Source organism: Piliocolobus tephrosceles, chromosome 20 (genome assembly GCF_002776525.5).
Source record: "Piliocolobus tephrosceles isolate RC106 chromosome 20, ASM277652v3, whole genome shotgun sequence".
Lineage (NCBI taxonomy): Eukaryota > Metazoa > Chordata > Mammalia > Primates > Cercopithecidae > Piliocolobus > Piliocolobus tephrosceles.
Window position 1 is genome coordinate 14,348,743 of NC_045453.1, and position 25,673 is coordinate 14,374,415.

The window sequence follows — 25,673 nt, forward strand, 5'->3', positions numbered from 1 at the left end:
CTACTTGGGAGGCTGAGGCAGGAGAATGGCGTAAACCCGGGAGGCGGAGCTTGCAGTGAGCTGAGATCCGGCCACTGCACTCCAGCTTGGGCGACAGAGCGAGACTCCATCTCAAAAAAAAAAAAAAAGAAACCCTATCTCTACAAAAAAATTGGAAGAAAAAAAAAAAAAAGCAGCCAGGCATGATGATGCATGCCAGGTACCTGGGAGGCTGAGATGGGAGGACTGATCAAGCCCAGAAGGTCGAGGCTGTAGTGAGCCATGATGGTGCCACTGCACACCAGCCTGGGTGACAGAGCAAGACCCTGTCTCAAAAAAAACCACTTTGTAACCAATGTAGAAAAGATGAGCATGGTGCAGAATCATCAAGGGATGCTAAATCTAGGGAGAATGATGTGAAGAGAAGCAGGATATTTGCATGATCTTAAGGTGCCTCCCTGCAGATTACTTAGTAGTTATAAGGGAACAAAAAGAATAACTAACTAGACAATGGTTATAGAAGAATGACTTACTCTTAGGAAAGACACACCGATGTATTTGGGACAAAAAGGCCAGACATATGTAACTTGTTTGCAACTGGTTCAGGAAACGTGTGTGCACACGCGCGTGCACACACACACATATTTATTTATTTATTATTATTATTGTTGTTATTATTATTTTTTGAGACGGAGTCTCGCTCTGTCACCCAAGCTGGAGTGCAGTGGCCAGATCTCAGCTCACTGCAAGCTCCGCCTCCCGGGTTTACGCCATTCTCCTGCCTCAGCCTCCCAAGTAGCTGGACTACAGGCACCCGCCACCTCGCCCAGCTAGTTTTTTGTATTTTTTAGTAGAGACGGGGTTTCACCGTGTTAGCCAGGATGGTCTCGATCTCCTGACCTCGTGATCTGCCCGTCTCGGCCTCCCAAAGTGCTGGGATTACAGGCTTGAGCCACCGCGTCCGGCCATAAATATTTATTAAAATAAGTTTATATATAAGTGTATGTGTGTATACACACACACACACACACACATACTTTAAAAAATAATTTATCTTGACATACATCTATTCCACTGCAGAAGTGGGTACTGCGTTTGGCATCTTTTTTCCTGACAACCAATACTGATTCCTAGACTATAAAAGAGCTCTGGCAGAAGGTCAGAGTGGGCTATGGTACCCTGTTCCTTTTACCATGGTGATTGGTCCAGGATGGACACATGACCTAGCCAGACTAATCTGGGAGTCCTTCCTTTAAAAAAAAAAAAATAATATATATATATAGGCAGGAGTGGGTAGGAAAATGAATCTTTCTTCCTATGTCATGAAGTTGTTAAGCTGTAAGCCCACAGCTACGGGCAGCCATGATTCCAGCCTTGAGAGGAATGCATTTGCAAAGGATGGAGTGGCACCCAGACAGGCTCAGGGGGTCACTGGAGATAAACAGCTTTGGACTCAACTAAACCTCCTGGTTCTGATTCTTTAAGCCACTGAACCTCATTATCATTTTTTTCTAACTTAAGCTAATTTGATTGGGTTTGTGTTACTTGTAACCAAGAGAGTTCTGAATAATACAAACGCCTAATACTCCCACCAATTAATGGCACAGGGGCTTGAATCAAAGCAATCTTATTTCTATAATCCTCTTTTTTATTAATAGCTTTCAGCGTTAGACTAACTTGCAAGGAAAAAAAAGGAAGAAATAACATTTTTGAGAGTCAAAGTAACTATTTTTTTTATTCAAACTTGATTTTACAATCAAACATATCTCCACTTTAAAGAAAGTACCTACTATGCATTTATGACATGCAAGAAACTCCCAATCAATTATTTCATACATGCAGGACAACTATTAGTTATAACCACCAAAGCTTTTATCCTATCTTCCACATGGCTTCATCAGTCAAAAAGACTGTGCGCATCTTTACCTTCTGTAGTTTGTCCTAGAAAAGAATTTTTTTTTTTTTGCTTTCCAAATAGAAAATTTCATTATAATATGAAAGCACTAGGTAGATAGGATTTCTCAAACTTTCTCTGCAACTGTATCTGCAGTTTCTAACCTCCAGGTTTCTTTGCTAGAACTGAGAGTTAGGAAGTGAGTGCTGAATCTGAGTATGAGGAAGAGATCTGGGTACATGTCATGACACTGTACTCCTATGAATCTTTTATGGCTCTGTCCCCGTGGATTCCAGGTATTGAAAGCTCTTATCTACTAAGATGCATTAATTCAAACTGATTCATCTTCTCATTTTAAAATTAAAACCTTATTAAATATCCACCAGAGCCTTACAGCAAGAATGAGTTACTACTACAGCCACTGAAAATAGCTCATGACCCCAGTAACTACCTCCAAAGACAAGTAGAGACTCAGGAGTCCAGTCCAGGAACCACTACTCCACTCCAGCAACAACGCTTCAGAGAAGCTTCCAGCACTGACCTTCCTATAGGCTATGATCCTCTTCCCAGGAGTACAATACTGAAAACATGGATATCACCTTGAAAAAGCTCATTTGCACACTTGATTCAGCTTTTCCATAATGCCCATATTAATTGAGCCTACACAGAGAACTGAGTTGCTATAGATTTTTTAAAGATACTAGTTAAAAGAAAAAATACAAAAAAACCCTAATTATTTTGGTACAGATATAATCTGCTGTAGATAAACTGTGAACTAAATCTGCCCTGTCAGTCCCTTTAACCGTATCAACACCTTCAAAACAGAGATTCCTAGTAAAATGGAAACAAAAAGATTACTTCCTCTTAAGATGAAAAAGCAGAGTTTTACCAAGTAATTCTATTAAAAGTAATAAAAGCAATTGAAAATAAAAATTCAGAAAGTATAGAAGAGTTTCAAATAAAAAGTATAATCCATCCTTAGTGCACCAAATCCCCAGAAAGGATCGCTTTTGACTGATGCCTCTCTGATGCGTTCATGCTTCTAGTTCATTATTTATCAACATTAAGCAATGGCTACTGACATCCTGATAGAAAAGTTGATGAATTCACATCTCATATACCTCCCCGATTCTGTCCCTACTCAGTATTTTCTTTGAACTCTTTTAGTGGAGGCAACCACATTTTAAATTTTCATTAATTCTTTGTTTTTCTGATTGCTCCCCTGTCATGACCCATTCTTGTGTTGCAGATAAAATATCCTCAATTTGAAGAGCTAATTTAAAGTATGTTCATTCTTTTCCTTGAATTGTTTCTTCTTATGATAGTTGTTCTTTCATTCTTCCTTTTCCTGCTTTATGCTGCTCGTTTTCCTCTATGGTCTTGTGCTCTTCAGTAGACTGTTCCTATTGAAAATCAACTAGGTTGGTACTACAGGTGCCTGGTGAGGCTCTCCTCTGCTTCCGAGTAAACTGCTTTCTCTATAAGCCTCGCCCCTGAATATGAAGCCTGGCCTAGAACTCTGAACACGTGGCAAGACTTGTCAAGTGGCTGTCCCTCCCTCCACTTTTTAGGGTATGGGCAGGGAAGGGCAGAGAAGTTAGTGCTCTGTGCCCCTTTCTTGTGGGTGTCATTCCTTATATGGAGCCCTAGCCCCTTCCCCAGGGCAAACTGCCTAATATCCGTAGAGTAATTGCCTGAGTTCATCCTAGAGCTGACAAACCACACAGCCGCTCTGCAGACAGTCCCTTAATCAGCCACCTCCACTTCTGGCCTGCCTCCAATCGCTCCTCCAGAGCTGCCTGCTCCATTGCAAGGAGAAAGCACTTCTGTCTCTGCTGCAAACATAGTGCCTGCATGAGCTCAAAGCTGGGACTCCCTCCATACCATTTATCCACCAGTATGATACCAGTGGACTTGTTTGTCCAGAAATTCAGTAATAGCTCTCATCTTTGAAAAATTTCTTCCCCTCTGTTCTTCCTATCATTTCAGTAAGATTTGGAGAAGTGAAAATGAAAGCAGGCTGCATGTACCATCTTAAAATCTGCAAGCCCCTAAAAAGAACATTTGTTTAAATGTCTTTTGGTCCTTTTGCTTTAAGTCTTTTCTAATCTATAAATTTCTTTAATAACTGGCTCAATACTCGTCTCTTCCAAGGGACTCCTCAGACCAGAAATGACATACTCCTTATCTTCTAAATCCTTTCAGCTACTCTGTAAGCAGTTATACCAGGTTTTTCATTTGTTTATATTTCTGCTTGTTTCTTGAACACTTGTCAAGGTTGCTTCTTGTGAAAAGCACCTCAAACTCATAAAGGTACCTCAATGACTGGGCTCACAGATACTTCTGACACCTTGCTTCCTTCACTATTGCATTCCCTATTAAAAAAAAAAAAACTCATAAACAAAGCAAGACACAGAAGAGGCACTAAAAATATACTGGATAAATGAGTAGGCATTTATCAAGCATTATTATTTAGCAACTGTTCCCTTACAGATTTGGTAAAGGTCTACTATGCACCAGGCCACAAAGTAAGCACTTCTGACGCTCTAAAAAAAAAAAACAAAACCAAAACCAAACAAACAAACAAAAACAGAAATAAAGACTTAGTACAAAGCTTCCAAGGTGGGTCTCTGACATTACCACTTAGATTTCTTTCCTGGTTAACACAAAGTCCAATGGGTTCCAAGCTCAGAGTCTCTACTGAGGGCTCATACACACCTTTATGTCTTCTTTATTCTAATAAATGGTCACAATGTAAAAACAGGTCTCCCAACAGAAAGAACCCCATTAATGTAATCTCTTGAACCTGAAATAAGCCTCAATAAAGATCTCTCTAAACAAAGATAGCTGATTGACCTTCAAATAAATGAGAAAGAGCCACCAGTCCCTGTGAGGAGGAAAGCTAGCTGCTTTACTACTCTTCCTGCACCACACAGTTATCAGCTGACTCAGCGGCAACCACGCAGCTCAGATGGTTATATAATCAGAAGGCCTGGGGTTGAATACTTCCCAGAAGCAGTCATCACAGATGAAAGCAAAAAAAGGTAAAAATGCTAGATTTGGGAGAAAAATCTGCTCTGGGTTGACAAACCAAACAAATGGGGATGAAAAACTGAAACTGGGGCTGATCACACCAACCACTTCTTTTCCTCTTTTTGCTTTTTCATTCCTAGCAGATGTTACATATAAAAACTTACACAGGCTCCATTTTCCTGTGATCTTTCACCTGGGAAACATGTTTCTCAAAGGATAATCTAAGACTCAGCCACACTCTAATTACCTGGGAGAATTCTGAACTGCAGATTCCTGGGTTCCACCCCAGACCTAATAAATCATTCTCTCTGGGGAATCCACTTTTCTAACAAGCTCTTCAGGTAGTTCCCTAGGCACCGCAAAGTCTAAGGACCAGAGATTCAGGTAGACAGACCTCCACTTGGGCCAGCACACTAATTTCTTGACTTGCAAGAAAGAATATGAACCATTCTGATATGTGTGGAAATCCCAAAGCTTATACTCTGCCCTCACCAACAACATGAACACCAAAACTCAAGACCCTAGCTTTTAAAAGCAACACTCAGGCTGGGCACCATGGCTCATGCCTGTAATCCCAGCACTTTAAGAGGCCAGGCAAGTGAATCACTTGAGGACAGGAGTTCGAGACCAGCCTGGCCAACATAGCAAACTCCCATCTCTACTAAAAATACAAAAAATAAGCTGGGTATGGTTGTACACACCTGCAATCCCAGCTACTCGGGAGGCTGAAGCAGGAGAATCGCTTGAACCTGGAGGCAGAGATTTCAGTGAGCCGAGATCGCGCCACTGCACTTCAGCCTGGGTGAGAGAGCGAGATTCCGTCCCCCCCAAAAAATGAAATCCACAGGCATTTAGAAGCATTAGATGCAAAAACTGTTGTTGAGCACAGAATCCACTGCATAACAGTTCTTGCTATAATCTGAATTTGTCCCCCAAAATTCCTGTGTTGGAAACCTCATCTCCAATGCAGTGGTGTCGGGAGTTGGGGTGTAATAAGAGGAGATCAGGTCAGGTGGCTCTGGCCTCATGAATGGATGAATACTGTTATCACAGGAGTGGATTATCTTAAGAGTAGCCCTCTCTCGTTCTCTTTAGAGTAACATTTCATCCTCTTTTGCTCCTCTGCCTTTGGCCACAGGATAAGGAGCAGCACACAGGTCCTCCCCAGATTCCAGCGCCATAGTGTTGGACTTCCCAGTCTCCAGAATAGTGAGCCAAATAAATTTCTGCTCACTATACATTATCCAGTCTGTGTATTCTGTTATAGCAACATAAAATGAACTATAACAGTTCCCTAATATGACATTTTTTTCTCAAATGGTAAAAACTTAGCTTCTCTGAGAAACTGTCGTGTTGCTTTTCTAAGACCGAAACATTATGTTCAATATAATGAACAATTTTGGGAACAATATATTCCCAAAGCCCTTATTAACATTTCATGACCCTACATGATCTGACCCCTGCCTCTCTGATCCCCTCCTCCAGCTATACTGGCCATGTACAGGTATGTATGCATAGGTATATGTATATGTTTGTATGTATACACACACACATGTACCTCTGTGTATATCTTCTTAGGCAAGTGGCTCCAATCCTCTCTGGAATAAGGCACTATAATTTCAAAAACAGTATAAGCATGTAAGCTATACCAAATGAAATTTTAATTTCAGAGTCAGGAAAATGACAGAGCCTAACTTGGCTTCCTGAAGGAGCTTTCTTTGTTGCTTAAGTTTTACACAATAAAGGAATGAACTGAACTCATACTCAAAAATAATTTAGAGAAGCCAGGTTTAGTGATATATATCCGTAATCCCAGCTATTTGGAAGACCTCATCTCTAATAATAATAATAATAATAATAATAATAATAATAATAATAATAATTTGGAGGGAAGAGACACTAGTTTCAATTGAAACTTTTCCTATTTAAGAATTTTAGGCTTTTATCTCTCAAGCAATAAATGAATACTGATCACTATTAACATCATCCTTGAAAAGGAAAATTTGCTAGACTCTACCTATCACCTGTTTAGAACAGACATGTTCAATAATCTGTTTGTTGCCTCTCAAATGCAAACATAAACAGCAAAGGAAAAAGTTGAAGACATTTAGTCCTTGAAAGGATACCATGAAGTATGCAAACTGAAATTCTATAGAAGAGGGACCATTTCCTACAAATAAAAACCAATTTCTCTGACACTGAAATCTCCCCACGTCCATTTCTTATCTTCCTTAGCAAAACATAAAGACACACAGCTAAGGGAAGAAAAGTTGGTTTTACAATCAGGTGAACGTGGAGTCAAATCCCAAGGATGGTGCTCACTAGTTTTGTGCCTTGGACAAGTTACTTAACTTTTTGAACTTTCATTCAATTATAAAATGGATATATTACCTACTGTTATATAACAATGGGAGTTATAAGACACCTTATACAGGTCTTATTTTCAAGGAGAAGAGCTCTATCCATTCATTCTTGGAATACATTTATATCTATATATATATAGAGATATATATAGATATAGTTAGATATAGATATAGATATAGAGAGAGACAGAGAGAGAGAGAGATATCATGTGTGAACCTGACAAACCTCTCTGGTGACCAGCCCCAGGAACATAAAAAGGCACAAGGCAAGTTGATCCTGACCTCAGACACTTAACTTTTGTTGAGGAAAACAAGTCACACTTACCTGAAAACCATAATTAATGATGGGGAAAGTAGCCTGTTTTAGAGGCAAGCATACAAAACTGGGAATCAGGCCTGAGTTTATAACACACATCTGTGAATGACCTTAGACCAGTCACTTCTCTGTGGGTCTCCGTTTCCCTGGCTGCGGCCCTACAACAGGGCTGAACTAAGTATCTTTTAGCCTCCCGAGGTCTACGGTTATGATTTATAATGAAAAGTGAGGCTCCAAATGCTATGGAAGTTCAGAGGGGACACACGGGTACGCTGGTTTGGGGAAACTCTGATATATATATATCTGTACTGATATATAGCTGAACTCTGATATATATCTGAACTTAGACTTGCACTCAGACCCGGAGAATGGAAAGGACTTGGGATACCGAGAGAATAAGAGCTGGGGAAATACCCAGAGCAATCCAAAGGAGAAGTGGGTCAAGGACCTTTAAGAGCTAATGAGATTAATTGAGTTGGCGAGGTACAGTGCCAGAGATGGAAAGGGAGGGAGACGTCAGACCCCAGAGGGTCTGAATAACAGAGGAAGGAGTCTGGATTTTGTCCTGGAGGCAACAGGAGCAATCAGGGGGCAACAGGAACAATCAGAAGATTCTACGCGGTTATAAATTGCTGAGGGAATCCCATTTCCCTGTCTCCATGTTTTCATGAGGAAAAGCATATTTTATTCCCAAGGACTGAAAAACACTGGAAATATATTTTCCACCTTTCTTCAAATTTATCTCACTTCCCCGATTGGGGAAATACCCAAATAGCAAGACTGGAAGAAGGAATGGAGCACACATGGCCCAGGACCGCCACCTCTGCTTCCGAGTGCCTGCAGTGCTGGCAGATAAACTCAACTGAGGGGGGAACAACAAGTCTGATGGTGGCCACAAGCTAATCAATGTTCTTCAATCCAGTTTACCAATAATAGAGCTGATAAATGAATGCCCATTTCTATTGACTATTTATCAACTGATTTAGAATTGAAAAGGGAGAAAAGGCGATTTGATTTACCACCACCACCACCGTTGCCAACATAAATAAAGGGGCCAAAAGCAGTGCTTCAGAAAGACTAGCCAGGTGGCAGCTGGCAAGATAGACTGAAGGAGGAAAAGGCCAGAAGCCCATAAATCAGTTGTGGAGCTCCTACAGTAATCCAAGCATTAAGTGAATCATTTATAACCATCAAGTATTATCCAGGGTCTAATCGATATCTGCTTAAATCAAAACATGTACTTGAGCCAATCTGCAAGAGTAAATCAAAGAGAACAAAAACCTAAGGCTTAATTACTAACATATGCATATATATATGTACGTGTGTGAATATATGTGTGTATTTTTAAATCAATTAACATGCTTCACATCTAAAACTGCTTCTGCCTACCAGTAGGATCACTAATTAAAGGAACCAAAACAATTTTATAAAGATATAAAAGAGAAGCGATCAACCAGTCCAGAACCGTGGAGTACACAGAAGACTTCTATTATGTTACAGATCGATATAATACAGCTCCAAAATAAAGAGAGAGAAAGCTCATGTAACTTGTCCACATTTTTAAAGAGATGATCATTTCTGTCAACCTCCTCTAACAGGATGTCTCTTGGACTTCTTTTTTTTTTTTTTGAGACAGAGTCTCGCTCTGTCGCCCGGTAGGGAGTGCAGTGGCCGGATCTCAGCTCACTGCAAGCTCCGCCTCCCGGGTTTACGCCATTCTCCTGCCTCAGCCTCCCGAGTAGCTGGGACTACAGGCGCCCGCTACCTCGCCCGGCTAGTTTTTTGTATTTTTTAGTAGAGACGGGGTTTCACCGTGTTAGTCAGGATGGTCTCGATCTCCTGACCTTGTGATCCGCCCGTCTCGGCCTCCCAAAGTGCTGGGATTACAGGCTTGAGCCACCGCGCCCAGCTGTCTCTTGGACTTCTAAACCTCAAAAGGTTCTGCTGTTTTCTAAGTTAGCAGCCTTTGAAAACACTACCAAGCACTTCTCCAAGTCACTTATATTTCATACAGCCTAATTAGATCAAATCAAGTTGTGTTAGTATTGCTACATTTATATAACAAAGCCTGTACATTTTCACTAGTCAGAATCCTGATTTTGCCTATACATTTGGCATCCAACACTTAGTTAAATGCCTCCTTGTTCCCCCAAAATGGAATTTATGACAATGTTTGCATACTCATCACTTTGTTTCAGACCTCATACAATGTAAACATGAATTCCTTAACAAATGAAGAGTTGTTAAAATTGTAAACATCAGAAACCAGTGGCTAAGTGGGCTCAGACACCTATGGCTTTCTAATGTCTTCTAGATACAAACCAAGACTCCTTATTAGGGCTATAAAACCCTCCTCTAATTATCCTAAATTCTCAAACACAATCTTTATTCCTTATTATTCTCTGTAACAATAATAATAATAAAAAGTCGCCACACTAGCTCATGTCCGATCCTCCTTCTTTATATATGCTATTACCCCAAGTGCCACTTCAGCTCCTCCAAAGTAATCTGGAGATGAAAATTATTTGCAGAGGCCGAACACTCACTCACTCTGCTACTCCATCCACACACTGGAGATTAGAGTATGCTCACTAGGTTCACTAAGAAACAAATCCTGTAGGGTTTTAGTTAGGCAGAATCCTGAGTTTTGTCTACCTCTCTCTTGACCTTCTGTAAGGTATTTTACAGGCATTTTCTGTAATCTACATTCCTGGGATCCCACCCAAGTTTCTTTGGTGGAAGAACGATGAAATCCTCTGCCAGACAGAAGGGAGTGAATATTATGAGGCAAATTTTTAATTTGGATTAAGAAACCATCCATCTGGTCCCACCAAACTGTCCTTCTGAAAAAGAAGTGAACCATGTAGTAAACTCCAGGTTGCAAGACACACCACTTAAAATGCATTCTTAAAATTACCTCCTTCATGCCTGACCGACACAGGTGTGATAGCCCCATTACTTTATGTTTTGTTAGTATCCACATCAGTCTCTGTTTTTTATGAGTGCTCTTGGTCTAAAATAATAGATACATAGATAAATGTAACTAACCTTCCTCTGCACTTAGATTTTAGACATGTAAATTCCTTAAGATAGGAGTCATATATTTGGTGTTTCCTCAAAATTCTAAATATAAACTTCTGCACAAGGAATTTAGAAACAAAATGAGAAATATCATATTTGTATATGATGACAGATATTGAGTTCCCTGCACAAGGAATGCATTTGCTATCTTGATAGGATCTATACAGTGATTCTGTACCTATGCACTCTGGTCTCGCTGTAAGTCATTACGGTCTGCTCTGGTCTCATTTACTCAGCATTTCCTAAGCACTTGTCAATGTGTCAGGCACTGTGCTAGACATTGAACTAGATAAACAGATCAGGAATGGTCCTGCACTCAGAGCTTGGAACCTAGGGGAAGCTAGTCAGTCCTTAACTATCTGGAACTCTGTGCTCTCTTAGGCTTCCAGCACGACTGATTCCCGTGACTGTGCATCCTCCTCTCAGCAGCTCCTCTGCCACTCTACACCACTGCTGTTCCAAAAATCACTGCCCTCTGTATCACACCTGCGATATTACTTCCCTTACACCCTGTGCATGTTAACATTTTAATTATTTTTTGTCCAAAAGGAATGGCAAGAAACTGCATGGCCAGTATTAATTAAGGTTATCTTTCTCTCATTAGGAGGTAAGAAAGGTGGTTCATTTTTGGCTGAAAGCTAATATGGACACAAAGAACACATAAACATGGATATAGGGAGCGCATCTACACATCTGGCAGGATACCAGCTAGCAACTAAAGAATGCTAAGTACTAAGACCAAAAAGAATGGCTGGGGTCTGAAGGGGGTGGGGAATTCTTGGGAGTATCCTAAAAACACAAATGTCTTTTTTGAAACGCCGCGACTTCAGAAATGCAATGAGAAAACAGCAACCTTCAAGGACAGTCCCTTGCATGAGCACCAAGGGGTTATCCCTGCTCCCCATCCTATATAGGTGAGATATGAAGCTTAGGCCCACAGGAGTGCAGCAAGGTTGTGCCTAGGGGCTTGGGCCAATGCCAAAGGCAAATCATTCTGCATTGGCACAGGCAAGTGCTCAGAGAAGGAAGAAAGAAATGTACCTGGCCTTCCTTGACTTCGTCCTGGCTGCAGGGTCAGTGCAGCTCCTCTTCTCTTTGGCCTCCTTGGTGCCTGAGGCCTCCCGGGGCTTCCGTGCCTTCTTCACCCCATCTTTTTGCTTCGGCTCCTTGTGCTCCTTGGCCTTCTTCGGCTCCTTGGCCTTCCTGGGTTCCTTTGGCTCTTTCGGTTCTCGTTTCCTCTTTGGCTTGGGCTCTCTGTCCTTGCTTCCCTTTGCTGCACCCTCTTGGTCTCCTGGCTCCTTTTTCTTCCGTTTCTTCTTCACTCCAGTACCTCCTCCCCCACTGTCCTCCATCCCATTATGGGATGTCATTTTCCTAGGAAAAAGGGTAGCAGCTTCCTCTTCAGCAGTATATAGGTCCTTCTGGGGCAGACAGTGACTAGCAACATCTTCAATTTTCTCTTCTTGATCAGTGCTGCAGTCAAATGGGGATGGAGATTTGTAGTCAAAATTGACAGAGGCATCAGACATTGGGGAGTGATTCAAAACTTTTAAATTTGACAACTGTAAAAGAAAGAGAAACAAGCATATTACCCTTCCAATGCATACTTCATACAAAGAGACTTACCCAGTTTGAATATATGAATTTGCTCAACAAATATTTACTAAGTTCCCACTCTCTGTTAGTTCCTATTGTGCTAGGCCTTGGAGACAGAGTGGCAAACAGGACATACACGGCCTTTAAACTTGGGGAGCTGTGCCAACGTGTTGTTAGCATACTAAATCAGGATCATCCAAAGATACACCTTTGATTTTAACTAAAAATTGTGCTGTTCTGTATGATCATCTAATCTAGCCACCAGACTGAGCAACAAATAACCTTTGGCCACTTGCAGAAACCAAACTACCTGTATAGGAGGAAGTTTTACTGTGATAGATGCCATTAGAAAGGATGTGTCACAGGTGCTGAAGGCATCCCCAAAATGGAAGTTGCAAAGCTGTTTTTGGGCACCAACAAACAAAAGTACAGCCCCCCGAAGTGACCACTTTTTAAGAAAACATCCCTTTGGGTATAGAAGTTATATCTCATTCTTTCAGGTCTGGTGTTGCAAAAAAATACTTACAATTTCATAACAAAGCTAAGGTTGGTGATAATCAGTAACAATGTGGGTGTTAGTTTCAAGGAACAGCACCTTCTCCTTGGTCTGGAACAAAGAAATAACTTAAGGAGAGCCTGGGAGGGACAAGCAGGCTTTCTAGGAAGACAGTTACAATCATCTTTGCATGGTGGCTTAGAAACAGCACCATTTGTGAGGAACCTGTTCTCTTTACAAGAGGCCCAGCATGTGCTAAAGGGCACAGACAGTTGCCCAGGTGGCATGGTTTCCCTTCAGTATGCCAGTTATCCATTCTGTGCTCAGACTTCCTGGCCCACCCTGGTAGTTACAGAGACTGTAACATTCAGCTGTGTATTTCCCCTTCTGCTTTTTCCAGTTTCTTTCCCTAGTCCAATGCTCCCAAACATAACAACTGAGAATCCCAGGAGAAAAAGATGAAAGAAAAGAAAGATTTGGGGTGGGGAGGGGAAGAGATCTTTATCATATCAATACAGTCCAGCCTCATAAGCCTAAATACAAAGGGAACTGGTCATTCCGGCAGGACTCACTACTTAAAAAAAAAAAAAGAAAATAATTCAGTTTATGATCTCATTACTGATTGAGCACTTGAGATGGCTTGGGAAAGGAGCTAAGTGGACAAAAGGAATTTAAAATCAAATGCAAAAAAAAAAAAAATGGTTAAGGCAGTCAATTTTCTATCATATGCTTTTTACTACAATTTTAAAAACTGTTTTAATGGAATAAAAGGCAAGAAGAAATCTAGCAGTGAGGTGACAGGTATCCAGGTGAAGCTCAGCTCCTGTGAAGTGCAGAGCCGTCCTCGGGAGATTCTTGAATTCTGGGCCAAGGACAGCTGGCCCTCAAGGAACAAGTTTTTGCTGAGCATGCAAGGGTGTACAGACTGAAAAAGGACGAGTCACAGGTTTCCTAGGCTTTCAAAGATAACATAAAAGATCTACTCCCACCGAGGCAGCTCTCTGAAGGTCAGAGTGAGACCCTGTCTTTTCAGCTCATATCTCATGTCCAGGTCTCTTTTCTGAAGGACAGGGGTCCCCAGATAAGCTAGAAGCAGGTGGCAGTAAGGGGGTATTCAATCCTCAGGCAATAGCAAGAGCAGCAGCTAACGTTTATTGAAAACATGCCATATGGGTACACTAGGTCTTGTGCAAGGCATGTTTCATGACCTCTAAATCTTTATAACAATCCCACAGGGTCAATAAAAAGATGCCAGTTTTGTACACAGAGAAATGGAAGGTTAGTGATGTTAACTAGTGTGCCCAAGGCCAACAGCTACTGAGTATAGGAGTTTAGATTTGAACTATCCATCTGGCCAAAGCTAACACTCATTTCATTGAGCATTGTATGACCTCCCAGGGAACTACAATGATTGCTAGGCCATGAGACCAGCATGATGAAACTTGGTTAGAAATGTTAAATGCAGCCAGGCATGGTGGTTCGCACCTGTAATACTAGCACTTTGTGAGGCTGAGGTGGGAGAACCGCTTAAGGTCAGGAGTTAGAGACCAGCCTGGGTAACACAGCAAGACCCTATCTCTACCAAAAAAAATTTTTTTAAACATTTGCCAGCAGTGGTGGTGCACACCTGTAGTCCTAGCTACATATGAGGCTGAGGCAGGAGGATCACTTGAGCCCAGGAGTTTGAAGTTACAATGAGCTATGATTGTGCCACTGCACTCCAGCCTGGGCAACAGAGCAAGACTCTATCTTTTAAAAACAAAAATAAAAGTTAAATGTGATGGCATATGCAATCACTTTGGGAAAGGTCATGCAGTTATTGATGAAAAAGCAGGTACTAGTAATAAAATATATAAAATTATAATTGAAAAGTCTACCAGAAATGTTTGCATTTTTAAGGCACTTTGTTGGGAGCTATGAAAATATATTTGCTGAAGATTAAAAAATATTAGACAAAAAATAATTTCTTTCATGTGTCTCAAGGTCAGTGGGGGGAGAGGCAAAGAGCCTAAATAAAAGCCTTGTTTCAGCTTCTACCAAGGGCATTAAAGTACCACTTTGAAACTGGCCCTAAAACGAACAGGGTGGAGATGATAGGCCACAAGGTGCCAAAAATATTTTACAAATTATAACAACAATTTAAATAGAGACAAGAGGCTAGGAAAACAAGAATGAAATGGAGAGGGTCCGCGGGTAACACATGCAACAATGATAGCTCAAATCTGCACTGTTAGTAAAAAACCTGTTTCTGTGATCCAAAATTATCAATCCACAATATTCCTGGAAAAGACACTTAAAGACATGAATCTAGATAAACCAGATCAGGCCAGTTGAAAAGGAGTTAGGAACTAATGAAAAAGTTACGGCCCCGGGCAGTGGTTCCCAGAGGTCCACAGACAAACCTTTAACAATTATTCAAGAACTTTAAAGTCAAAACAGATTCTAATTAAGAAAATCATCCAGAAAAACGAGTGTATCTGTTACATAATCTTCTTCATCAGTTATAACCATTTCCACACCTTTTCAACAGAAGGCCTTGAAATAATATGCTAAAACTCAGGCAGCAAAAACCAGTAAATTTCAGTACATCAGGTTAAAAAAAAAATTAAACAAGCATATTTCACTGTATTTTTTTTGTTTTGGGTCAGGAAACATAGATTTCCATCTGTAAGGAATCCATACATGGGTCCCTGGCAATCATTGCCTGTAAGCTGCTTCCAAGCTAGTCCTGTTCTCTATCCAAGTTCCCAAGGGATAGAGAGAGACAGCTTTTCATTCTTATTCATATAAACAGTATTTACTGGCCATTTAAATGTTTCTTCAAATATTGGCATGGCGAACAGGTATATATAGAGATGGAAAGTTGAAAGGGAAGATACTCTCCAAGTTGTGATGACATTTCCCACTCCCAAATTTAAGATGATTCTCTCTTTGAAAGAAAAATTAAATAAAGTGATAATATAATACTATTAGACTTCCCTCAATTTTTCCTAAAAATTATGCATATTTTATGTGAAATACAGTAATTAAGGAATTTAAATATTTTTTGTTTAAAACTTTAATACACTTATCAAAATAAATAACTTTTGCACTTTAAAGAACATTATCAAGAATGTACAGTCTGCCCTTTAAATCCATAGGTTCTGCATCTCTGGAGTCAACCAACTGAGGATTGAAAATATTTGAAAACAAACAAACAACTAAAAATGACAATACAATAAAAATACATATTTAAAAACAATATACTACAACAACTATTTATGTAGCATTTGTGTTATGTTAGGTATTACAAGTAACCTAGAGATGATTTAAAGTGTACGAGAAGATGTGTATGGGTTATATACAAATACTACACCATTTTAAATAAGGGACTTGAGCATCCTCAGATTTTGGTATTCACAGAAGGCATTAGAACAATCCCCCATGGACGCTGAGGAACAAATGCATAAAGAAAATCCCCAGAATCGGTGAAAGTATTTGCAAATCATTTATTGGATAAAGGTCTAGTGTCTAGAATATATAAAGAATTCTTACAATTCAATAATAAAAAAGAACCAAATTCAAGCCCACAATGAGATACTATTTTATATCTACCTAAGATGGCTATAATAAAAAAGACAGACAACAATAATTTTGGCAAGGATACAGAGAAACTGAAACCTTCATACATTGTTGGTGGGAATATAAAATGGTGAAGCCACTTAACAGTGTGACAGTCCTTCAAAAAGTTACACAGTTAGCAAATGATCTGGCAATTCCATCATAGATAGACACACACACAAACACACACACACACACACACAGAATTGAAAACAGGTGTTTAAACAAAAACTTATACACAAATGTTCACAGCAGCACTATTCACAATAGCCAAAACGTGGAAGAAACCCAGTCCATCAACAGATGAACAGGCAAACAAAATGTGGTATGTCCATACAATGGCATATTATTCAGCCATAAAAAGGAGTGAAGTGGGGCTGGGCACAGTGGCCCACACCTACCACTCCAGCACTTTGGGAGGCCAAGATGGGCAGATCACATGAGGTCAGGAGTTCAAGACCAGCCTGGCCATACATGGCAAAACCCCATCTCTACTAAAAACACAAAAATTAGCCAGGTGGGGTGGCACGCACCTGTAATCCCAGCTACTTGGGAGGCTGAGGCAAGAGAATCACTTGAGCTTGGGAGGCAGAGGCTGCAGTGAGCTGAGATCACGCCACTGCATTCCAGCCTAGATGACAAAGTGACTCTGTCTCCAAAAAAAAAAGAGTGAAGAGTGAAGTACTAAAACATGCTATACCATGGATAGACCTTGAAAACATGCCAAATGAAATAAGCCAGACACAAAAGTCCACATATTGTATAATACAATTTATATGAAATACTCAGAAAAAACGAACTCAAAGAGACAAATTGGGGGTTACGAAAACATTCTGAAATTAAATAGTGGTGATATTTATACAATCTTGTCAATATTCTAAAAACCACAAAATTGCACATTTTAAAAGGGTGGATTTTATAGTAAACTATATTTTCATTTTGAAAAATCCAATACAAGGACATACCGAAATTGTTGCGCTCATATATTGCTGGCAAGAGTATCAACTATTAAAAGCCTTTCTTTTTTTTTTTTTTTTTGCAGGACAGAGTAGCAACATGCAGTGAATTCTTGCAATTTAATGTTGCCTCAACATCCATTTTGGATGTACATTGGGCTTTCTCATACCAGAAGTGGAGCTTGATCACCCTTGATACAGTTTCTACCCTTGACACTGCCTCCTCCCAGTTCCTTAAGGTGGTCAATCCTGATATCTGCCTTTTACAACGGCCTCCTGGTGACCACCCACCTATGGGACAGCCAGAGAGCCTACCTATGTGTCTTGTCCCACTGACTCCCATACCCTGCATGGACTGCCCAGATATGCCACAGTGACTCCACTGAATTCTAACTGCTTGCTCTAAACCCAGCAATTAGAACTCCCTGCAGGAAACCTGCTAGGGTAATGGGTAATGGCCTGGAGCCCATGAAGGCTTTGATCCATCGGTTCATCTTTCTATCTCTTGCTCCCCACACACTGACTGAACATGCGTGCCCTGGACAGCTCTTCACTTCTCATGGCGCCTGTGAAGTGTGCTGCTCTCTTCTCTCTAGGATCTGCAAGTAATAAAACTGCCTCTGTTATTTCGTATGTTTTGTTATGCTGTCTTCTCTGTATCTCACCTGACTGACACACATTAACCTAACTCTCCTCCTGGTCAGGGCTCTCCTAGAGAGTGGTTATCTTGGTAGGAATAAATTGGACACAGGACACAGGTTAGACAAGAGCCACAAGGAGTCTGCCAATATAAATAAGTCTTCTGTGAGAGGGACACCTGGTCACTGGTTACTTGCATTAGGCTGCCTCCAGGATAGAGAAGTATCTGGTGAAAGGCACATGGTAAACACACATGACCACCTCCCTGGGGCCCCATAAGGGCAGGGCTAGAAATTATAGCCACTGTCCAGGGAGTAACCTTAAGACCAAATTAGAGAAAAATACAACACAACAATATAAAATTTTAATTGTGGATATCCTTTTAAACAGGGTAACTTCTCTTCTAGGGCATAAAGGAAACACGTAAGTACTCCAAAGGATTATGTATAAGAATATCTGATACACAATTGTGTTTAATAGAGAAAAAAGCTATAAATAACCTGTTTGCCAATCTTTAGGAAAATATTTAAATTAATAGTACACCCACCATCTGGAATAATACTATGCAGCCATTATTATACAGAGGTTTAAAAGACATGAAACCTGTCTACATATGGGAAGCAAAAAAAGAAAACCTATGGTCTAATCACATTGTTTTTAAAAACAAAAAGCTAGGTATATGAATGTTAGCTTTTTAAAACAATTTTTTAAAGTCTGCAAGGGCACAGACCAAATGTTAACCATCATTATGTGTGGGTGATATGACTATGGGCAGCTTTCACTTCATTTTTGTTCTTTGTTTTTACCTGTCTCCCATGAGTAGAATGTAAGCTTCAAGAGGCAGTGATTCTGTGGTAGTATCTAGAAAAGTACCTGGCTTATGTTATAATTCAATCCTGTGGTTACTGAATGAAACAGTTATCTACAACTTGGAAAAGAGAAAAAGGAAGTCTATAGAATTGTACATGTAAACAGAAATGGCAATAAATATCTGTGCATAGAACAAATAATGGAAGAAAAACAAAACGTTAATAGTAATCATTTGAGGCTATGCAAATTTGGTTAATTTTTAACAGACATCTACAATTTCAATAATGAGAATGTATTACTTTCATGGTATTTTTAACGGAAAAACTTTCACATACATGTAATAGAAAATTTTTACAGACTTCTATAACAAATGGGAAAAACTGTTTTACCAGACAATTCATGTTTCTCCCAATCATAAGGATTCAAGAATCAAAGGCAGAATGAGAGGTGCCAGCACTGAGAGATTACATTTGACTGAGGTGCAGGACAAAGTGTGCACTTTGCACCTGGGCTGGAAAGGCCACCACACCCCCTTCATCCAGCTGCACTTCCTTGCACCTCAAACCCAAGTAGTAAGCAAGGCCTGGCCAACTCCTGCTGCTGGCTGGCTTTGGAGTCTTCTATCTTTCCCAGCAGGGAGAAGATGGTGTTCTGTGTCAGAAATTAGCTAAACATAAAAATGAGTAGAAAAAAAATCATAAAAATTTGCAACCTTCTATCTTTTTTTAAAGTTCAAATAATAAAAATGAGAATTCAAAGTAAGAGGTAACTGTTCCTATTAATAAATCAGTTCATGGACAACATTTCAGGTAGCTAAAGTTATTTCCTAATTAAAATTAGGATTGTCTTATTTTTTCACCTTCACTTTCTTCTGAAAGTTTTTTTTAAAAACAGGTATTTGACTACGGAACATACTAAATGCAGAAACAAAACAAAACAAAACAAAACAAAACCCACATGTCCTTGGCTTTTATTTTGCTGCAATTGTACTGGAACTTACCCATTTGGCAAAGATATCTGTAAGGAATTAGCAAGACTGACCAGAGTGGGGGCAGGAACAACGTCTCTCCGATTGTTTGTGCATTTGTATGTCTCCTTCTCTCTCTGTTTCTTTTTCTGTATTTAGTATATAGACAGTCCCCGACTCATAATGGTTTGACTTACGAATTTTCAACTTGATGACAGGTTTGTCAGGACATAATTTCATTGTGAAGTCTAGGAACATTTCTATTTCAATCTATCTCTACTGAGGAGACCTGTGCTTTAGGTGACAAAGCAGGTACTTTGATCCTGATGTTCTTCACACAGTTACAGCTGGTTAGAACCAGGAGGAAGAGAGTTCATTTGCAGGTATTTAAGGATAATTCAGGTGGAGAAATCCAGTAGGTTCTTGGATAATTTTCCAAGAAAAATTTCTACAAGAATGAATTAGACTACCCAGCAAGAATAAAGAGAGAAGGAAAACAGGACCAAAACCTGACACATGCTAATGTTTCAGGATCACCAGAGGAAGAAGAACCTACAGAGTGAGAAGGAACAGTGAGATAAGCAAAGTGGGCGGGAAAAAAATGTTAAGACTGAAAGCATGGTATCCCAGAAGCCTGAAGAAGAGAGCATTTCAAGACAAAATCATCACAGGTGTCAAACACTACTGAGAAGCAGGTAAGTGAAGCACTAAAGAGTGGTCAAAGGTAGCCGGGCGAGGTGGCGGGCGCCTGTAGTCCCAGCCACTTGGGAGGCTGAGGCAGGAGAATGGCGTGAACCCGGGAGGCAGAGCTTGCAGTGAGCTGAGATCTGGCCACTGCACTCCAGCCTGGGCGACAGAGCAAGACTCCGTCTCAAAAAAAAAAAAAAAAAAAAAAGAGTGGTCAAAGGATTTCGTAATGCCATTTTTTCAAAACCTTTCCACCCCCAAATACTTGACTCATTTTTAGTCCCCACCTCTACTTCCATATTTTTGCAATTAAAATGGAGAGACGGGGACAGGAGATACTTTTCTCTTACGATGTTTCGAGAGTCTTAGAAATTTGAAATCTCTAAATCTGCAGTCAACCTAATTCTTGTTAACTCCAGGCAGTAACAAAAACTGTGGGCTAGTAAATGACTAAATGTGGATGCTGAGAGGGAAGAATTAGGAGAGGGAAAATAATAATAAGTGCCTGTGTTGTTTTTGGAAACTACTTTTATTTCCAACTATGGTTTTGGGTAGATCAAAACCTCACAGTAACTCAATTTCCTAATCTGCCTAAGTGGAATGACGTTTGCTCCACCAACCAAGGCCAGGAGATACGTCTTTCAGAATTATTTGCTGATATATTCTATCAGCAAACAAACCTGGGCAACAAAACAAAACTCTGTTATAAGTAGATGCTGAACGGAAACTAGCGGTGTGAATAAGACTATTTTCCTACCTCTTCATTCCTGGCCCACATGTAGTTTTACTGTAGCTTTAGGCTACCAGAGGCCCAAGGCCCAAAACTTAGGCCCATTCTGCTCCTACCACTGCCAATAATAAACCAGCACCCGGGCCTAGAGTTAGAAAGACTGTATTCATGGATAAGGAACTGTTCTTTTATATATCTCAGCCTTGTAGTCACAATGACTTTGAGCACCCAGAATTGTTCGGATATTTTAAATATAGAATGGATGCCAAGGCCAGGTGCGGTGGCTCACGCCTGTAATCCCTGCACTTTGGGAGGCTGAGGCGGGCGGATCACAAGGTCAGGAGCTTGAGACCATCCTGGCCAACATGGTGAAACCCCATTTCTACTAAAAATTTAAAAAACTAGCTGGGTGTGGTGGTGTGTGCCTGTAATCCCAGCTACTCGGGAGGCTGAGACAGGAGAATCACTTGAATCCAGGAGGCGGGGATTGCAGTGAGCCAAGACCATGCCACTGCACTCCAGCCTGGCGACAGAGACTACCCCCCCCCCGCAAAAAAAAAAGAAAAAAAGAATTGGGTATTAAGAAGATACTAAGCTTATTGAGTGTATCACCAAAACAACCTTAAGACAGAGGCATATTGTAACTCCATTTTAGAGTAGAAGCCTAGAAAGACTAAATAACTCACCTTGGTCCCATGGCTAGTAAGTGGTAAAGCTAAGATTTGGGATTTGACTCCTATTTCAAGGGCCACTGCTCTTAATCACTTCACATTGTCTCGTGTACTGGATACAACAAACTTAGAAATAAGAATCAGCAAGAACCTCTAACCAACCTCTGTTTTGTTTCCATCACCCATTCCCCAACACAGCTGTATCTCCTCAACTTTTCCCCAGATGACTTTCAAATCACTAACTTTTCCTCTTCTATCCATTTCTTCATAAATCCACTTGTTCTCCAGATCAGATGAGAAACACATCAAGAATAAACAATTTATTAAATGGACGTATATTAAATAAATGTAGTAGGACATATATTAAATAAATAAGACTTTTCAACTTTACCCAGAAGGGTCCCAAGACGAGGGTCATTTTAAACAGGGACTTGGCAGCTACCAAAGATCTACCACCAACATCGTAAGAATGTAGTTAGCAGTAGACATATTTCTTTTATCCTTACAAAATGAGAACGTTTTATTCTCAGTATCTAAATATTACACAGTTCCTGGACAGTAAGCTCATGATAAAGTTACAAACCATATCAAAATGAAAAAGATGCTCCTATTGCACTTCTGTTTTTTTCATAATACTTCAACCCTTTGGGGTCGTTTTCCCAAGGATGAATCAAAGTTATGCAGAGCGGCAAGGCACGGTGGCTCATTCCTGTAATCCTAGCACTTTGGGAGGCCAAGACGGGAGGACTGCCTGAGCTGAGAAGTTTGAGACCAGCTGGGCAAAATAGTGAAACCCCATCTGTACTAAAATACAAAAAAATCAGTCAGGCGTGGTGGCGGGTACCTGTAATCCCAGATACTCAGAAGGCTGAGGCATGAGAATTGCTTGAACCCAGGAGGTAGAGGTTGCAGTGAGCTGAGATTGTACTACTACACTACAGCCTGGGCAACAGAACAAAACTCTGTCTCAAAAAAAACAAAGTTAGGCAGAGGAAGACAATTCTTCACAGTCACATCAATACTCATGTGCGAGCTAAAAATGTCACAGATCCAAATCCTTCATCATCACTTTGAAGCTGCGCCAAAAACTTGGTCACCAGAGGTTCCCAGACTCCTCTGGTCAAGACAGGAGGCGAGGCAATTCCGTTAGCTGTTTTTAACTAGCCTTTTTTATGATAGTGTTTTCTACATGTAAACTTACAAGACTTACAGCTTCTTTATGCATAGGATTTTAAAATTAGAAGCTTATTTCCATTAAAATTTTGTGTCTGTCTCATAAATGCTAGTGACATATTTGATAACATTAGTAACATGAATTAAATGAACCACATTTAATGAATTTTTGAATTTTGAACCACATTTAATGAATTTAATGAATATTTAAATTCATTAAAATGAATTTAAATATTAATATATTATAATTAATCCTACTATATATTTTAATGTTAATATTTTATACTAAAATTAAAATATTAGCATTTTAATACTAAAATATTACATAGTAATATGATTACTACATAATCATATGTAGTACGTTACATAATCATAATCATACTATATCATAGTAATCATATTACTGTGTATGTAGAGTAATATTACTATATCATAGTAATATAGGATTACTATGTAATATTTTAGTTAAAACTGTGTCAACTTATATACAATTTACTTTGGTCTTATAAATACCATAAATAAATGTACTGGCAAACTCTGTGATTCTAGTCAGGATGGGCCTCTGAGGTTGAGTTCAAACTCCCATCTCATTCTTTTTAACATACAAAGAATTAGGAGAGAGAGAAAATAATAACTAATAAGTTCTGGAGACAGGGAGTTTTACTGCTTACAAGGCATATGGCACAGCTGTGCAGCTCAACTTCTCCGGATGTCTCTCTTTTTTTTTTTTTTTTTTTGAGACAGAGTCTCGCTCTGTCCCCCAGGCTCGAGTGCAGTGATCTCACTGCAAGCTCCATCTCCCGGGTTCACGCCATTCTCCTGCCTCAGCCTCCTGAGTAGCTGGGACTACAGGTGCCTGCCACTGCGCCTGGCTAATTTTGTGTGTGTGTTTTTAGTAGAGATGGGGTTTCACCATGGTCTCGATCTCCTGACCTTGTGATCCGCCCGCCTCGGCCTCCCAAAGTGCTGGCATTATAGGCGTGAGCCACCGCGCCCGGCCCGGATGTCCTTGTTTATATGAAGCTAAAGCCTATCCTCCTCTAACTCTCCCCACATGTCCCATTCTCTTCCACAGGTCCAGCAAGACACATTTAACCTCTTCTCCATATGATGCCCTTAAGTCTTCACTTCTTCAGGTTACACAGTCCTAACTTCATCCACAGTTCACATTATATAAGTCAGTGTTACTTTGCCATCCCAGTGACTTATTCTGCCTCGAGTGTATGTTTCAGAACATAAAGTGAGTAAGAATAATGAAAAAAGAATGTATTAAGATATGTTCAAAGAGGGGAAAGCATTTAATGCTCAGATTTCTTTTCCTTTTTGGAGGAGGGAGGAGAAAGGAGGTGGATAGGTACCTTTTAAGTCCTTTTGAAACATGATTCTAGGGTGAGGCTGTTTAGTCATCTAGGCTAGTATTAGCCCAGATGATCTTCAGACCCTCTGCAGATGAGGCCAAAAAGTCTTAAAAGTAAATTATTCACTCAACCATATTACCAACTTTGCTATTCTTCCTCTTTCACTATTCTGAATTATGGATCATGATTTAGTGATCCATACTACTAGCAAACTTGAGTCCTCATCTCTCCCTAGAGGACTTCTGGGACGAATTCTTTTGGGAACTATTCTTTGTCCTAGTTCACCCTCGGTCACCACCCAAAACTTAGCACCACACTCCACGCCTTTCCTTTCTCCCTTCCCACCATGTCTTTCAACTTTCCAAATCCACCCTCTTCCCTTCTAAGCTTTCCTCCTGAGGCCCCTGAAGCAAAAAGCCTGAAACCCAGCTCCCCACAAAAGACATTGCCTCTTTTTAGAACTCTCTCAATTTCTTTGGTGGGGCTGACCTTCCCTCGGCCTCCATACTCTCCAATTCCAGGGCATGATCTTCCACCACACAGTAAAACTCTGGCTCTTCCAAGGCATATTTCATTCCCTGGTTATATTAATAGTTTGTAATCAGGCTAGAAATTTCTTGAGAAATTGTTTTAGTCACTACTGGACCTGACCCCAAGTCGAACGCAAATATTTCTGAATTAATATTAATGAATTAATGCTGAAAAACTCAACAAATATTTGTTGAGTGAATAAATTATACCCATATTCACTCCAGGGAAGAAAATAATCTTTGAGATTCTCACTGTGTATCTGAAGAAAACTCTTCCCATCTTTATGTTTTCCAGAGGACCTAAGAATGAAGGGCTCTACTTACCCAACTCTTGGCATGGGGTCATGAAGCAAGATTTTCCTATAGTTACGCAGGTCTGGGTTACCTCCTAGGCACAGCTCCAAGCTGTCATCCTACTTATAATATTATGTATTTCTATTGCATTCACTGTTTATTAACTGTCTTCTACACTGGACATGTGGTCCCAAAGCCCTCTTAACCCCTTAAGATTACACCTGCCTGCAGACCATATTATACATTACATAATATTTATCACTTTTTATGTTTTTTCCCAGTGCCAAGGAGCTGAGATGAATAAAAATCAATATTCCTATATCACAGTTTTGTTGTTGCTAACATTAGGATGTGCCCTCTTGCAAAGAAGTATTTACAACTATATTATACATCAATAGTGCCACATAGGTTTTCAATGATTAGAGTTCACATTTTATTTTTATAATTTTTCTTTTGCCTAATAATGCTTAGTCATCTTAAGAATTAAACATATTTCTTAG

The 25,673-nt window shown here is 40.0% G+C and overlaps 1 protein-coding gene across 1 annotated transcript in view; it reads right to left on the reverse strand.

Annotated features, from left to right (window-relative positions):
• CHD6 (chromodomain helicase DNA binding protein 6) overlaps positions 1 to 25,673 on the reverse strand; it is a 211,496-nt gene that overhangs the window by 120,141 nt on the left and 65,682 nt on the right. Inside the window, exon 3 of the mRNA XM_023227895.2 lies at positions 11,708 to 12,228. Within this exon, the coding sequence (XP_023083663.2) occupies positions 11,708 to 12,228 (521 nt within the window). The remainder of the gene's footprint in view (positions 1 to 11,707; positions 12,229 to 25,673) is intronic.